We start from the raw sequence: 18,245 nt of genomic DNA, 5'->3' as shown, positions 1-18,245 counted from the left end.
GGCCCAAACGAGATGAAAACCGATTCAGAGAAGCAGGCCCGTGATCACATCGGTTGACCCGAAAGCACAAAAAGCTAACGGGGGACAATCTGTGCATAAAACAACGATGAGTCATACTTTGCATAAATCTGCCCTTGATGGAGGAGTGGCAAGAAGAAAGCCCTTTCGGAAAGAATAACATTAAAAAGCCCGTCAAGCCATACGGGAGACACAAATAACACGCTCTAATAACTTTTTGTTCTGAATGCAAAGGGTTACCTTTGGCGTAAGAGAAACACAGCACGAAATTCTGATAACACTGTACCCACTGTCAAACATGGTGGTGGCAGCATCATACTCTTGGGTTGCTTTTCTTCAGCAGGGACTGGAAAGATGATTGAACGCCCGAAAGGTTTCAAACTAACAATGGTTAGAAGGTGTTAGAATGGCCAAGCCAAAGTCTAGACCTTGATCCTATCGAACATTTGAGGAAAGATTAGAAAGAAATGCTGTGCAGCAACTATTACCATCAAACATTTAGGAACTCGAGTTGTTTTGTAAGGAAGAAATGGCAAATATTTCTGTTTCAAGATGTGAAAAACTTCTAGAGACAGACCTCAAAAGGTTTAGATTTCATTTTTGTTAGCACAATTTCAAATGTGTTGTTTTCACCATAGTTATCTATCAGTTTAAACCCTAAAATGGCGTCAAATCTCAAAAGGTTATCAAGATACTTTTAAAAGGCACGGCGTGTATATCATATATAGAAATCATTTGATTGTATCTACTGTCCTCATCCACGGACACGGGTTGGCCGAATTGCACACAAACGACTTGCCACACATATCAAGCAGACGAAAATGTGATTCGTGTATTCAAAAAGACTTCACTCCAGTCCAAATCTCATCACATTTTAATCTCCAGCGAGCATTTCTTGGCCATTAGGATCAATGAGAATTCATTAAAGCGTATGCGGCCGACCACAACAGAAACGGACAGACTTTCGGAGGACTTGAGGAAGCCGGGTTTCTTTTGCCTGAGATTGGGACGAGCCTGAAGAAGCCTCTCCTTCTTTGTCCCCGCGAGCGGTTCGGTCGCTCGGCTCCAGGAAGTATTTGTCCGGAGTAACGTAGCGCACGTCGGGGGTTTTTGATACGCGACGCTCGTGAATGGCATTTTCTTCCAGGTGATTTAACAGCATTTCCTTCTATTCTTTCTCAACAGCAGTAACGGGGAGTGCGTTGATTTCAAAGGCTTCCGATTGAATTTCTTTGGAACGTTTCACGGGGACGAAGAATTATTATCGTGCCGGGAAACGTGGAAGGGATAAGGGCCAAATATGGCGTCACACAACCTGTAATAAGTCGCGCTGTCGCAAGCCAGAAACGGAGACAGGACCCAGTAGCGAGCGTTCGTTTACTCAGTATTATTGATATAGAGAGCAGCGCTTGCTTCCAGGATCCCATGATCGTCAGACACGGGTGGCTGATGGCAGGAACGCAGAAGTGGCGTCGAGCGAGGATAGTCGTGGGTAGCAGGAATACTAGGTATATTGGCCGGGACGGGAGAGCAAGGGCGGTATCGAGTCCAGAAAAGAGGTCGGCAACGGGTATCAGGGAGGAAACGGGGCAAAACAGGTCGATAGTCAGGATGGCAGATCAGGGCAGAAATGGGTCCAGAAACAGGTATCAGGCAGGAGAAAACGGGGCAGGAAAATGTCGGAAGGTATGAGCTTGCCTAGCTGGGAGCATAGGTTCGCAAACGGTCTGACGCCGGTAACAGGGAGCCGGGGGGTTTAAAAAGTGGCAGGGAGCCAATCAGCGACCAGGGCTGTTGGCGCCAACGGGGCAGTCGCAAGAGCCCCCAATCAGTAATCATGACACGTGCGATGACTACTTGTTAGAAGGATTAAAAGCATTTATGTTCCTCATGAAATGAGATTTTTCTTTTCGATCAAAGTCGTAGCACAATTGGTCGTGTCTCCTCCTTATAATGTGTGCAAGACATCTGGCGCCACGCTAACACTATTTGAAGCAATCATATCGCTAATTATCGAGTGATTTTCCATATTTTCTTGCTCGTGCCATGAGGCTCTTTAACTCCACCCGGGGGAGTAAAGCCCACCCCTTACATTTGCATATTACACTATTTTTATTACAGCGTGTATTTTCCGTAGCACTATGTAAATAGTCGATAGCAAAACTTTATATTGGGTATTTTTGTGTTCTTTATCTTTTATTTTATTTTTCAACACAAGGATAGAAGTGTGAATTTCCCTAAGGAGATGAGTATCTATCTATCTAGACATCTATCTAGTAGTAGAAGAACTTGGTTGTGTGGCCTCTTTGGCGCTTCATCATGATGCCGCGCTATGCTATTTCATCAGGAGACACTACTTGTCAGAAAGATTCAGCGATGAGAATAGATTTGGATTTTCTAGAAAAGTATTAACAGCACTCGGTCGTGTCCCGTCTCTAGCTCTTCGTTATGTGGGCGAGGCACACTTTACCGGTTATCAGTAGAAAACAAAGAGTTATTACGCCCCCTAACATCGAGCCATCCGTTTCAGTTTGTTCTATCCCTCAATTTGTGCTGATCCTTTTAAAAATGTTGCCTTTAATTTTCAGTTCATGTCATATCGTTCAAAAGCCAGCTTTAGCGAAGAGATTTCGTAAAGGGAATAGGAGCTCTCCCGCCAACTCCCTCCATCATTATATATATGTGATTTTGAAATTTTCACAGCTGGAAAAAAACGGAAAAAAGGAAATACACGTTTCAAAAACTCACTCTAATCATGACGCCATTGTTCAATTTTCTTCCGCTGTCATTTCAGCCAAAAAAGAACCGCCTTAACAAAAGCTCCTTCCTCGCTTGGCAGCGTACCTGGAAAAGTATTTCCGAAAGATAATTGCATTTTCTCGGATCGGGTCATTGTTTCTGTTTTACCCGCGGACTAAACGGAATTGTCGTACAAGCGTTTGAGACATTTTTTGGACGGCTTTCGAGGAATAAGAATTGTCTGTCATTTTTATTTAATTTTGCGTGACACAACGTATTTATCTTCAATCAAAATTGGACGAAATTGATGTGAATTGAATGAAGAAATACACACTGGGTTTTGAAGGCTTCAAAGGACAGTTTGGGTTTCAAATGACTTTCCAAATCGGGCTTGACTTTTGAAACGTGATTAGAATTCATAACAGGGGTGATCAAATGGAGTCAAGAAAATAACTCCATTTGGGAACTCATAATTTCATGAGAAAGGGTTTGGAAAGTACAGTTTGGAGAGTACGATTCGAGTTAGAAGGAACAGTTCGGAGGGTTCGGTCACAGTGGGTGGTACGGTTCGGAAAATAGGGTTCGCAAACTCTGGTAGGCAGAGATGAGTAGGGAAGGGTTCAGAGAGTGTGGTAGGGAGGGTAGGGTCGGGAGAGCTGGCTTCGGGGACTAGGGTTTAAAGGCTATAGCCTGGAGAGTAGGATTTTGTCTGCTTGTATAAATGATACGGATTGTTTTTCTCAATCCTACCAGCGCTAGAATAAACCCCTCCTTAAAGAATAGCCTCGTTTCCAAATCGACCTCCTTTGAAAGTCAAAATTGGAAAAAAAAAAAGTCTCCTTTTCGTCAAAGCCCGGTTTGGCAAGGACCGTTTCCTTTTGAGGTCACGATTGGGCCGCATTTTCAGATCTTTTCCGCAAGGGAGGATGGCTTTTACGTGCGTCCACGGAGGGAACTTTACAGGAAACCTCAAATCAACCGGCTCCATGTGGACGGTTCAAATTTCAAGCGGGAGAGCGCCGCCCCGCGTCTCTTTGACCAGATCAAAGATCCGCTTTTCAAACGTGTCATTATAGCGCGTTGCGGCGGCTGCGCCCAAAATAATCTATAGCTCGGCTTTAATAACACGATCGAGAAAAGCCAAAGGAGAAAAGCGTGGCGGCTTTCAAATGGCTCGCAGAAATCTGGCAGACGTGAAATAAGTATCTGGGTTTTGTGTAAAAACATGTCTGTGTCTTTGATGTAAGCTGACGTCTTTGTTGGATTGAGCCCGTCGGGGTCTTATTCCCTAACAAGTCAGGGTTGCGTGCATCGAGGGGAAAAAGGAAGCGCCATCGCTCGTGTCGGAACGGGATTTCTGGGAAACGTAAAATGGAGGCGCGCGGGGCTGTCGGAAAAGTGGGCGGCACGGGAGAAAGTGCCCCCGTCCGTTTAGTTTAACAAGCGCGGGTTATATTTGAGTTAATGGTGTCTCCAGATAAGAATGAACGATATCCTTTTCTTAACCAAGGCAGGAGGGACAACAATGGAACGTTCTTGGACAGTCTTGGGAGTCTTTTTCACATCACTTTTTTCATCTCGCTCTTGGTTTGGTGCAAGCCCAGGCAAAGCACGGATCGGCTTTTTTTTGGTGACGGACGAGTTATTCATTGAACGTATTTGAAACTTTCAAGGAGAACAGAACCGACCCTTAGATGAGAAATTCCAACCTGTTCTGAGCCTGAACAGCTTACTAACCTCTACGTAAAACTGGTAGTCTGTATTCTACACTGTATTCCAAAAATCATTTATTCTCGCGTCATTTTTATTGTTTAACATTGCAGTCTTATTTCTAGTACACCTTGGTTGTGTTCCTTATTTTTTCAATAGACGTTTGAGACCCTGGCAGGGAGCAGTTAAAACCTTGCGACCCACCATGGACTGAGAACTGTATTTTTTAGTGTATAACGCGCAGCCCTAATTTTTGATCAGGCACTGGTCTAAAATTTAGCTCAAAACTCATTTTGGAGAGGACGTCGTTGGGCGTCGCCCCAAAATATACGCAGAGAGGAGATATGACAAAAGGGGGACGTTCTTTATTTAGCAACATTCATCCACGTTCGAAGTCCATCTGAGAGACACTGGCATTTATACTGTGTTCAAGAAAATCACGTGATCTTTTTCTAATGCCCCCAATAAGCAGGTTGGCACCTTGCATGGCTGCACGGCCGCTATTGGTGTGTGAGTGAAGCACATTGTAAAGCGCTTTGGGAGATCTTCATTGACTTGAAAGCACTATATAAGTGCAGATCATTTACCATTTGCCTCTCTACCTCTTCATAATGTGCACAAGGCATCTGGCACCACGCCATTATATTCAATCGGTCAAAATGAGTCGTAGATTCCAAGGATTTACGCTTCCCGTTAAAATGTGTTTTTCAAAGTAGTCCTCCAACTTGGTCGAGTGCCCTCGGTACCTCCTCATAACGTTCCCGAGGCACTAAAAACACAGACCATAATAATCAATCAGCCAAAACTAGTTATTAAATAGATTCTAAGCATTCATGTTACTTATATGGCTAGATCCAAATTTTCGATACAGGTACGAGGAAAAGGGGGTCATGTCTCCTCTCTATCTCTTCATAGAGTACGCGAGCTATCTGACGCCACGCTACAATAATCAATCAACAAACACTCTTTGTTGGAAATATTCATAATAATAATATTCCTAATTCTAAATCGATTTTCTATAGTAATAGCATATCTCGGTTGTGTTGCTTCTCTACCTCTTCGTAGTGTGCACAAAGATTAAAAAATGAACCCTTTCGTTTTATGAAATGGCGCAATGTCTTACCTACATCTACGTAAAATCCGTAGTCTATATTCTCCATCCGATGACGGCATCGTTTTTCCAAGTTATTTTATTGCGTAACATGGCAGACTCAGTCAAGCTCATTCATGATACGAGTTTATTTCTTAGATACGCCTGGAGAAACTCTTTTCGCCCATTGTAAAAAAAACAAAAAAAACAATGGGAAACGCTACCTTCATGTCTGCATAGCCTGTAATAAAGGTCCATAACAGATCGGTAACCCTTAGACTAAAACACATTGTATCCTTTTATAGTGCATAGCTTAAAACTGTCCCATAGGGGGCAACCACGCTACATAGGACAAAGCCATACAAACTAACGCTAGTTGCCATTAATCACGAGGGAAAGAGAATTGTAATGGCAACGCCAAGCCACGAGAGAGCAGTGTCTGTCATTTATAAGCACACTTGTTGAGAAACATGGCCACAATTTCAAGCATCTACAAGCACTGCAACACAAATTCGAGCCGTTTCCAAAATCGAATCGCTATTGCGACGTGACGCAGTGAGATTGTGTCATCGCAAGACTACGCCGTTTTTTCTAGGTTTTACAGTTCCATGTTTAGGAGTGATGGAGCGTTTGGTGGACCAGAATTGGCACAGTTCGTGTTTAAACTGGCCGGCCGATCAGAGGCGAATTTGAACGGCACGAGCCAATAAAGACTGGGCAAAGTTTGCAAGCAGTGTGACTGTGAGGCTGGTGAATACTGTCAACAGCCAGGGTTGGCGGACAACGTCAGGAAGGAAGGCAATAGCGGCGCCATGGGTCAGGCTTACTGTGGCTAGGCTACATAACAAGTCTCAGAAGCCATCCCTGCCCAGCCTGCATCTCTCCATTACCGTGAAACGGACGCCCTGGAGCTACAACCTTCAGGTCGGTTTTATGTAATCATCGTGGAGACATGTCACATTCCGACGACACTTGATGCTAAGAATGTGCGGCTAGCCAGCCGCTCTCTAAAACGCTTCCTTACTCTGAAACTCTAATTTTGTATCATGACAATGTTGACTTTTTTTGCACTTAACGCATATTGCACTAATACCATCCCAAAACTGGATGTAACATCCTACATGCCCACATTTCTTGTGTAAATATTGTGTCAATTATAACCTTTATCTTCTTTATTTTCTTTTTCCTTACTGTAAAACGCGGACCTGGAGTGCCACGTCCAAGTTCGTTGTCACAATATGTTCAACCCATTTTGTAACAATGACAATAAAGGTATATTCTTTTCTTTTATATTCTATTCTCTAAATGCCATTTAAATCAACTGCAGTTCTGTGTTTTTATTTGTATGTCTATAGTTGTTATTTGGTTACGGTGGTATACTCTCAGTCTTTGATGACGTCGTCCTGAGGCAATGTTGCATGTCACTATGATATGAAATGCACTGAAATTGCAATACAAAAATTCCCCAAACCGTGCAGCTCTACTCAAACATACTTTTTTTCCAGCACGCTTTGAATTCAACTATTTTCCGACGAGGCCCGCTTGACTGTTTGGATTGGGCTGAGCCACTGGAAGTAACGTGCCGAGACCGACCTAAAAATAACCCCCCCCAAAAAAAAAAGACCTGCTGCATGTGTGTCCAAGCATGTATTTTTGCACGCCAACAGCTGCAGTCATTCCTGAGGCGACGGCGAAAGGGACGCGGTTAACGGCGAGGGTCAAGATGTCGGCCTTGGGGAGGCGCCGACGTTCGCCGCCGCTTTCGGCAGTTTGCGCGGGATCGTCCGCAGCTAAAGTTAGAACGTTTACGAGCTCCTTTAAACACCTTGAAACTTCTGACGCGTCGATCGATGAAAGACTCGACCCGCTTGGAAGTTTTGCAGCGGGAAAACGTTTCGGGGCCTCGACTTTGAAACCCTAACCCCGATTCCACCCCGTTCTCACACTGGTTTGAAATACTAACCCTCAGTTGTTTCTCGGGTAATGGGCAAAACGAGATTTTTTTCAGGTCACATGAGGAGAGTCAATAGAAGAAAGTGTTTGAAAATCGGAACGAAAACACTGCTCGCATGTAAGACTGGTTCGTATGGGAGAAAATTGTCGCTACCGTATTTATATATCGGTATATTTTGTTTCCAGACGAGCAGAGTATTTAGTCCCAGAGCCGAGAATTTCTATGTCTCGCTCCCCCCACTTCCGATTGGATAAACGACCAGGGGCGGAGTCACTGGAGAAGGAACAATAATAGAGCAGCAGCTGTATGTTGAGAAATGTCCCTTTATTTTGCTCAACATGATCTTCACCCAGAACTCATTTGCACCGAGAGCCATATCAGCGTAATGGCGTTTCACAAAAGGCCTAAATGTCATTGAATGACGTGTAAAATGAGTGTAACTACTCTTTCGTGTAAAATAACTCTTAACTTATGACTTATTCAAGTCACAAATATTTAGGGCTGCAACAACTCATCGATAAAACCGATTCAAACTGAATATTTAAAGCAACTCATTAGATTCTTTGTATTGTGTGTTTTATGAGCCACTAAGTACGTTAAATCAATGCAAACACGAGCGCACACAATTCTGATGTGATGTTGTAGTACCACTTTCGTCCGGCAGAATCCGCCAAGAGAGTTTTTATAAAAAAGTTATCTTGTATTTTTTTTCAATTGAACATTGCATTATAAACAAAATTTTCATGAAAGTTTCAACTTTGTTGTGTTAAACTGTTTTATCATAAAACAAAGTAGCGGTCCCTTGTCAAGGTTTTCTAATTTTCCTCATGCAGAGGTTTTTGAGTTTTTCCTTGCCCTCGTGTAGGTTTTAGATCAGGGGATGGTGTCATAATAGTCCGTGGTTTGTCATAGTCTGTGGTCTGTGCAGCCCTTTGAGACTCCTTGTGATTAAGGGACATACAAATAAACATGACTTGACTTGACTCAGCTAGCATGTCCCGAAACGCCTGTGTCCAAGATAAATTTGAGAGATTGCGATCAAGAGATCATGATTAAAAAGTGTCATTTGTTTTAGAGAGGGACTTCAGAGGGAGACTGAAATATGAGCTCTTATCATAACATGAGTTGGTGTGCTTGTGATTAAGAAAGAGCATTAAAAGCACGTGGAAGGCTGAGTGATTAGCTGCTATCATAACACGAGTAGGTCAATCTGGCTCTTAAACAGAAGTGCCCGCACTTTTCAAACTAAGTTGAAATTTCCAGGCACTCTTTATTTTAACTTGATTGAAGTCATGTTGGTTGGACATTTTTAATGATTTATTGGGAAAAAAAAACTAGTTTTGATGTCATTTTATACGGGTTGCTGCTGAGCCAGATTTTCGGTTTGAAGGAAAGATTAGTCATGTGAGTCGTGTTAAAATGTATTTACCGTAAAAGGAGAGCTCTTCAAGTTTTAGTTGAAAAAAAATCACAAATAGTCTTAGTCTTTTTTTGCATTATTAAAGATGTCTCGCGCCAAATATGAAGCTTTTACAGCGAATGAATATGGGCTCCATATATCGGTAATCAGCCTCCTCTTCATACTAATGACGGGTATGAGTCCTGAAAACCCCGTATCGGTGCGAATCCTGTTTATTTACCTCACTGATTTTCGCATCTGGCATTAAGTCGCGGTCCCTATTAACCGTGATAAATGACCCATAACGTGATTTTTGTTGGTGTTTTAGATCGGTGTCTCATCTTATTCGAGTCCGAAAAAGCAATTTCTATCGTCGACGATCAAAGTAGTAGCATCGAGGCAATTCACAGGAAGGAAATACAGACACCGGACTACTTTTCAATCTTGCGGGCATTTTTAACGCTCCCAAGCGCTTTCATCAAATAAACAATACTTTGTTTTAAAGGATTTTATACAAAGTACATGTATTCAGTTCAATAAAGATATTCACTGACTGTGTTTTTATTCTAGGTACATTAAAAGGTTAGGCTGTGTGGAATGCATCGGATGTCTTTCTGATAACAGAATTCCTGTGAGTGCTGACGGAGAAGGCCGGACGTAGAAGGGCAGACGTCAGGGCACCGCTAGTATGCGAAGATCGCGGAGCCCGGCCGACACGCCCTCATACGAGGGGAAGACCGATAAGAGAAAGCTAACGTTAACTACAGAGGACACATAGCACATAGCCAACGGGATGTCTTTTCTTTCTTTGTGAAATGTAAAAATGATCCGGGGCACCTGGGAGGGGAACGCGGTCTCCTGTTGATACACTTTGGTCTTCTGTTAGGAACAATATACATCTGCCCCCGCGTGATCCATCTGGTCGTTTCACTCTCAAAAAACCGAGCGCGCATAATTGTTGGATGAATGTGGGTCGTGTTTGGTTAATGGAGTCGGACAACTTATTCCAACAATTTGGTCAAGGCTACATTTTCATCGATAATTGCCGACAGTTTGAACAGATGCAAAATGGGTTGGCCGAACAGCATTTGAATTGGACTGTTTTCTAGCAAAACAAAAGGAATAATTGCATTCAAAATAAAACTATTCCTCATGAAACGTACCCCCTTCGCCAGAAGAGCCGCGACGAGTCGGCGTAACGAAGCTACTCGTGGGAGAAAAAAACCCGGAGGAAGTCAAACGGGAGGAGGGACGAGCGAGATCCTTTTGGAATCGGACTGTCGCTAACAGCAAAGCTAATGAGAAGAACTGGCGATGGTTGCGGGAAGACGCGATACAGGAGACCCGTGGGAGGACCGTCCGTGGAAGAAGCCCGTTTCCTTCAAGGCCATGGACATCAGATCTGATGCAAGAACCGCAAATTGAACCCCGCAGAAGATTAACCACGACGTGAACCTTCCAGTAAAAACTACACAAGTACAGTAGTCCTCCGGGATACAGCATTAATCCATTCTGAGATGGGGATCGTACGGGGAAATTATCATATGGTGGGGGATAGAGACTTAGGGTAATTAGCTAATGCGTTCTAAACCTCCAGTACCCCAAATTAAAAAAAAAAAATATATATATATATAAAGGAAATACTAATTATATAAACATCTATATGAAAATACACATAAAGGGGAAAAAATGGCATCTGATTTACTTTTGGTGTAAAGTGACATGAGCTGGTTGAGTGGAGTAGTGGGTGGATGCAGGGGGGTCGATGATGATGGTGGATTTTAAAAAAAAAAATGCTTTTAAATATTTTCTTCCTTAATCACATCCATATTTGTCATAGTCCTGATCATCAATGGGTTATGGCAATGCGAATGAACATGGGTAGCGATTTGTTTGTCCTTTTCCTATGTCCTGATCATCGCAAGCCTCGTTTTCACGGCAGAATTGAGAGTCTTTGGATCCATAGCCGATAAATACTGTACAAAAACACAATATTGCATCGCCGTTTTTTTACAAAGCAAATGCATTTCTGAACTTTACAAAAACAAAGAAAGGCATTATAGGAAGGAGTTCAGCCAATAACATATTTTCATCTTCCTGATGCCATGATTTTATACCTCACTCTTATTGTGAAGGTTCAAAACTTGTGTTGACATCCGACCGCAGAGGCACTCTTATTCAGTTTCTTCTAGTTTTAGCACACGGCGAAGCAGTACAATTTCTCACAGCGATCGGATGTTTTTGGTGAACGACAAATCGTAATTTGTCGATTTGAAAACCACCCGTCAAGACTCCAGCATTTTTCAGTGGGGACGCTACAACGATCGTCACCGGACACATTTTTCCGACAGAGTGAGGCATCGCTGCATGAAAAGGATCCCTGCAGAGAGTGGCTCGTGCGCAATAGCGTCCCTTTACCGAGCGGTCAAATAAACATACAGAAATGTCAAGTACGCAAAACTTGAAAAGGTCGGGAGCATTTTATGCAAGATACGCCCGAGAATAAGACGACTGCAAAGCAGACCTCCCGTATCACGGCGGTGGATCGGGGACACACAAACATTCAAAGGGAATGGCTGGCAATTTGTTTGTATTTAACGCTTGTCTGTTTTTTTTATGGATTTATGTCTCGGGCAGCACGGCGGCACAGTGGTTTGCGCTTGTGCGGCACAGTTTGTGAGATCGAACCTCCTGTGCGGAGTTTGCATGTTCTCCCCGTGCTTGCGTGGGTTTCCTCCGGGCACTCCGGTGTCCTCCCACGTTCCAGAAACATGCATGTCAGGTGAATTGGCCGGTCCAAATTGTCCCTAGGTGGGAATGAGCGAGCGAGTTGTCTGTCCCTGTGTGCCCTGCAATTGGCTGGCAAGCGGTTGAGGGTGTCCCCTGCCCACTGCCCGAAGATAGCTGGGATGAGCTCCAGCACCCCCGCGACCCTACTGAGGACAAGCGGTGCAGATCATGGATGGATTTATGTCTCGACTGACCGAGCACTTTGCCTGATTGGCTTTAAATTTGTGTACAAACCTGTTCAAGACGTGTTTTTTACTGTACCCCATTTTCTTCCATCAACAAACCTTATTCACATATCAACTAAAACTGAGAAAAAAAACATCACAATTATCAATAGTCAGTGCCTAGTCGACTATTAAAGTCGTCGCGGCTCTACTCAAGGTCTATATTGGAAGAATTGACGGAGAAAAACGTCACAACGGTGCAGAAAGAAAACATAATCCCGCATCTTAAAGGCGGGGTGCGGCGTTTGAAAACTTGCGGCTGCAATCTTCACCATAAGCCGGGAGATGGCGGCAGAGTAACACACGATGTGCACGCTCGAATGAACTCTTTGAAGAGATAGTTCCGCCCCCGACACTCCCGCTAAAGGAAAGATAAAAGCAGATGGGCCCAATGGAAAAGAAAGCATAAGGGCTCTTAGTCGGGCCTTGTAATCACTTCATAGAGAATAGGTTTCACTCCACCTTTAGCGAGAACATATCAGAAACAGAGCGCCCTTGATCCCATTTACCAGGAATCCGGCGCAATGTTCTCTGAAACGCTCGAGCTGATAAATACAAGACGCCGTTGAATTTGGCGTGAAAAGAATAAGAAGAAAACATGAAGATCGTGTTCGTCTTTTATGTCCAAACGCTTCCTCTCCTCCTACAGAGGCAAGGATTACAAAAGCCAGATGAGAAGAGCGCGGCTCCGAGCTGCGCTTCGGCTAATGAGTTTCCAAAAAACAGAGAGAGAACGGGTAGAGGGCAGCTTCGGGACGTGAGGTGGAGGCCACACCTTTCTGCAGGCGGCTTTTCTTTCGTGGACCCTTTGAGAAGCACCGCTGGGGCCAAATAAAGGAAGCCCACTTCAAAACGTAATCTCCCTGCTCAGAGAGGGAGGGGCTGTTTTTTTAATTGAAATCAATCATTTAAGAAGGTTCAAAAGGTCTCTGGTGGGAGGAACTGTGTCTGAGGCCCATCTGGCTCCTAAAATCCCGCCCCTCTTGTTAAGAGAGCTGTCCATCAAAACAGAAGTAGTAATTCACTCAAAGTGCCAAAATAGATTTCGTATGGATTTTTTTGTTTTACCTACCAAAAGAACCCAAAGTCCGGGTGCGCGTTACGCACAAGGTTTGACGGTAGTATATTTCCTATTTGTGCGATAATTGATCAGTCAGAAATATCGCCGCCCACCCTTGCAAGACAATGGATGCAACAAAATGGTGCCACATTCGGGTTTTTTTTTTTAAATAAGTTATTTCAGTCAAGAAATAAGTCTAATCAGTATGCTCTACTACAGAAATATATATATTTTTTTTTTTAAATCAGAAATATTGTAAAAGAAAAATAATGTTTAACATGCGAGTCACACCTTATATTTGAAGATGAAATTCAACAAAACCGCTCACCAGACAAAAGCTCATTCTTCAGCACATTTAATTTCACTGTGTGGCGTTTGATGATTTGATCAAATGTATGAAATAATAATGTCAGAACCTGTGTCCAAGTTCAATTTAACACTTAAATAGGTTTCTCTCCCTCAGTTACTTAAGAGTGTTGAGGCTCATTTTGAACTATTATTTTTGTCTTAAACAATGGTTTCAAAACAAGGTGCAAGCAAAGTTCTTTTGTAAAAATGTCACAAAATTCGGCAAACAAGCACATTGATCTCAATTTTGTCTCCGAGCCAGATGTACTCGTGAAAAGAGCCGAGCCGTGCTGCGGTCCATCGTTTGTATCGCAGTTGATAGGGACAGGAAACCCCCTCCCCATGATACGCGCTTGATTTGTTACGAGGTCAAAACGAAACCTTCCGAATCTACTTTTGCAACCGACGTCCTCGGCGTGTGTTAAATACGAGAGGCGTGCCGGGTGGGATTTGAAAGCGAGGCAAAGGGGCCAAGTGGATGTCCCCTAATGAAATTTGTTTGCAGGCGGAACAAAAGACGGGGGAGCTGAGGGACACCGAAGACCCAGATGCTTAAGAAGCGTCTTTGCCAATCTTGCGTTGGCTGGAGGCTTCCAATTTGTTACGGGAGATAAAAGCATCTGCTACAAAAGCCATTAGTGTGAAATGTATCTTGTCAGCAGCAGTTCAGACGCTGATATTTATCCCCGCTGATTCGAGTCATCACCTAAACACTCATTACAAAAGGAATGACGAGACTTTCTTTGCTATTTTCTACTTCTACAAAGATGTCAACCTCTTAAATCCTCCATTTCTCACTCAAGCCTCCATCTCAACGTTTCCCTCTTCGACCTAAGAGCTACCACTCCAACCCTTTTCCTAAAGGTATTCCCGAATCTTTTCAAGATTTTGGCCGGTTCAAGATCCCCTCTCCAGTTTTCCTCTGAGACTTCAGCACTCCTGGTTCCACTCTCCTTTATCATCATTTCTTTAGTTTTGACAACACCTTTAGCATCTTATTTTCCACTCCCAAGTCCATTTACTATTTATGTTTTTACTTTTTTATTTCACATTGGAGTCAATTTGGTTGATGTAACTTCTAGCTAAAGCCCTCTACTACTAGCTAGCAGAGGTGAGTTATATAGCTTTATATAGATAGATAGATACTTTATTCATCCCCGCAGGGAAATTAAGAGCTAACCAAATTTGGAGTTCATTTAGTAAGCAATCTAGCTATTTACAGTGGGTAGGCAAGTAGGTAGATGTGTTTATATCGTTTGAGATGAAAACGAATCAATTAGCTAGCTATATTTAGTTTCTAACTGTATCACTCGATAGGACTGACTTTATAATAGAGCAAATTTGATGTGTCCCTGTACTTGCCAGAATACATTTTGTTTCCATTATTATTTCTTCCGTTTTTATCGTCTCGGGATCAAGAGGTCGCATTTTCGATTCCCGGCTCCTCCGTGTTATATGTCGGAGTGTCCTTGGGCAAGACACAGAATCCCTAATGCCCCCGATAAGCAGGTTGGCGCCTTGCATGACCGCTGTTGGTGTGTGAGTGTGTGTGTGAATGGGTAAGTGTGAAGCACATTGTAAAGGTCTTCATTGACTTGAAAAGCGCTATAAAAATGCAGACCATTTAACCACTTCTTTTGAAGGAAAGTCGTTGTCTGAGGAGTGCAATGTTGGATGGAGAATGGAAATTGAATGCACAGTGGTTTCTCTTTACGGTGTAAAAGAAGAGCTTTTTTAATTCCCCACTGTAAGACGCTCACAATAAATACTGTATTCATTCACTATGGGTCCCAACTTTAGCCGTAACGCCAAAGGGAGAAGCCTAAACATGCTAACCGTGGAGACCAAGTTGGCGATGATCAAGAAATTTGAAAAAGGCACACGATCGTCTTAAATACTGGACACCTACAACTGATCTTCAATAGGATTCCAGTTGGTTATGTCAACTATTATTGCGCACTTGTTTATACAAACACATTATTATCGCCCTCGGCCTTGCTGTTCTTTGATATCCACACTCTTTAGGGAAGATCGGTAATAAATAGAAAGAGCCCAGGGGAGGGCTTCTAGAATGTGTTGAAATTCCTTATCTGAAGGCTTATCTCCCCTTGCAAATTCCAATCTATTGAGGTCTTCTCTCTCTTTTACTTAAACCAGGATACCCTGGCTAATTTGCATGGCCATAACCAATGGACTCTTTGATTAATAAGGAATCGATGAACGCAAGGATATCTCTGTAGGGGATTACAATCCTTCAAGTGATTGATTTTGAAATCTGTTTCAATTTGAATCCACCATCTCCTACCCCGGCATCCGTCCTGCTAGTCCACTTGACCAGCTCATGTTATGTTACACCATAAGATGGACACAATTCATTTTTCCTTTGCATATAAATTTATTTGTGTTAATTATACACACAGATGTCATTCATAAATAGGTCTTACTATAAACTATTTTCTTAATTTGTTTTTATTTGGGGCACCAAGGGTTTGGAAAGCAATAGCTAATTACCGTGGGTTTCAATCCCTCGCTATATGGCAATGTCACTTGCAATCCCCACCTCAGAATGGATTTGATGTCATACCCCGGGGTCGATTGTACATTTACAGGTGGATTTTACTCTCCACTGCCTCACCTGGCCAGCAGTGTAACTGCATCCACACACTTACCCACTGAATTGAAAGAAAGCTACAAAGTTATGGTTGAGTCTCAGTAAGAGTCAGGGATCATTGTACTCAAATAAGTAGGGATCCTTTAAGGGGGAAGATCCCAAACGTATGGAACACCATTTTTGACTGCTAGGCAATGTCTAAAACAAAAAAAGCAAGCGACGAATTGGGCGGGCTGAGATCTAAACCCAGAAGCGTGTTTTTGTAAAGCGGGAGTCAGCTGGATCATTTAAAGGAGAAACAGATGTGCACAGGAAGAACCGGCAAACCACACCGCAATAAGGGTTTATCCCAAAATCAAACACTCAGAAGACGTCTGATTGGTACCGTATTTGGCCCACCTACATAACCCAGTTGAAGGGCTGTGTTTTCTGGCCAAACTGGGTGTAAAATTGTCCAGATATAGCCTTAAATCCAACATCCTAAATACATCCAGTGTTGAGGCGTCTTGATGATGATGATATTGGCAAGTTCTAAATCAGAGTTTTTTGACTAAATGTGGTCCAAAACTGACAGATTTAGGAGGTCGGTTTCTGGCTAAGCGGTGTCTTAAACGGTCATCATCCAGCACTAAACTCATAGTCTAAATGTCATGCAGAGCTGGGTGGTCTGGGTGATGATGAGATTTGCAAGTTTTTCAACAAACGGTCAATTTTTTGGCAAAAAAGATGAAGGCAAACTGACTGAAGACAAATTGTGTCCGAAACGGACACGATTTAGCCCAAATTCGGATTTCCAAATGACGTCTGGAACTGGGTTTTGTTGATGAGTTCCTAAACACGTAAGAGATAAAAGTGAAGGACTAAAATGCCATTTTGGAATCTTAATCCAAACCAGACTGGTCTACATGTTTAGTGTTTTGGTGCTAAAGGATTTTATACATTTAACTAGAAAGGATTTCATACGATTGACTACAAATTGTCATGTATTCAGTTTAATGCAATAAAGATATTCACTGACTGGGCGTTACAAACTGTCGTATCCAAATCTGGGGCCATCTCAAAATCCAATGAGAGTTTCAGAGCTTGGGGTCTTGATGATATTTGCAAGTTCTCAATCCATTAGAACAGTTGTGGGACTCAATTTGGTCCTCAATGGACAGGCTAAACCAGGAAAAGAGCCATAGATGGCTCCCGAGCCACAGCTTCCCTAACTCATTTAAGACGTCTATTTCATCCAACGTCCCCAAAATCTCGAGTACTGATGATGAGATTTGAAAGTTCTGCAGTTCCCTCTCCACTTTTCCCAAAACCAAGACAAATTGTCAGCAAGGCGAGACAGGAGGACCCAAACGTGTCCGAACCCAAGCGGGGACCAAATGACAACTCCGATAAAGCGACAAGACGGAGCCACCACGGCTGCGCGGACGCCAAAACGCGTCTTCTTGTTAGAAAACCGAGGCCGGTTCGTATCCACGTGCTTTTAACGCGACAAATATCTTTTCTTTTCTTTTTTAAAGGAGAAAAAAAAAAAGTTGTTGTTGTTACCACTCCCGTGTCCTCTGGCGGCGTCTGCGTGGGAGCTTCTCGGCTCGGAGGCAAAAAGCTCAGCAAGGGGACCAGGACCAGCAGCAGCAGCATCTCGGCGTAGCGAGTCCAAGCCGTCCCCCAAAACCAAAGGGAAAGCGCCATTTTCTTCGCCGAACGCACACGCCTGAAACGCCTGAAAACAGGTGGCGGTTAAGCGAGGGACGAAGTTTGCTTTCCGGGGGAAGAAGACGAGCTAAGTGGCCATGATGGAGGGACGGAGGAGGACTCCGGGAGGAGGACTCCGTGAGGAGGTATCCAGGAGGAAAAGCGCTTCCCGGTCTCCCACCGAGACAAACGTGAGCAGCTGCGTGGCGTGGCGTGGGCTTTTTCTTGCCCCTCTCTAAAGTCTCACGAGTGGATTGGAGCGAAGGGGGAGGAGGAGGTGGGTGGGCGTGGCCAACAGGGAGGGGCGGAGGCTTCAGGCGTCGAATCAGGGGCGTTACCGGAGGTGGCCGGAGGGTGGGCACTGCCCTCCTGCAGATACATAGTGGATGAAGGAAAAATGAAACAAAAGAAGAACAAAAAGAAAGCAGGAAAAAAAAAGAAACGAAAATGGCAGGTTTGGGGGTCTCCTGATTAGTACACTACATAATAACATAATATTATGCACAAAATGAATGTATTTCCATGAAATCCAAATCTATTCCTTTACTAAGTTATAACAGCATTCATTGTTTCACTCTCCCGTGAACTTTGAACTCATTTCAACTTTCTC

General features: G+C 43.4%; 1 protein-coding gene across 1 annotated transcript in view; it reads right to left on the bottom strand.

The window, feature by feature from the left end:
* LOC148349974 (matrix metalloproteinase-17-like) overlaps window positions 1-17,848 on the bottom strand; it is a 46,594-nt gene extending 28,746 nt beyond the window's left edge. The window contains exon 1 of the mRNA XM_088319785.1: window positions 17,489-17,848. Within this exon, the coding sequence (XP_088175911.1) occupies window positions 17,489-17,632 (144 nt within the window). The 5' untranslated portion in view covers window positions 17,633-17,848. The remainder of the gene's footprint in view (window positions 1-17,488) is intronic.
* Between the last annotated feature and the right edge of the window lie 397 nt (window positions 17,849-18,245).

This window comes from Urocampus carinirostris, chromosome 16, assembly GCF_059441175.1.
Source record: "Urocampus carinirostris isolate Australia breed hairy pipefish chromosome 16, RoL_Ucar_1.0, whole genome shotgun sequence".
In the NCBI taxonomy this organism is placed as follows: domain Eukaryota; kingdom Metazoa; phylum Chordata; class Actinopteri; order Syngnathiformes; family Syngnathidae; genus Urocampus; species Urocampus carinirostris.
This window is presented reverse-complemented; position numbering and strand designations above follow the sequence as displayed.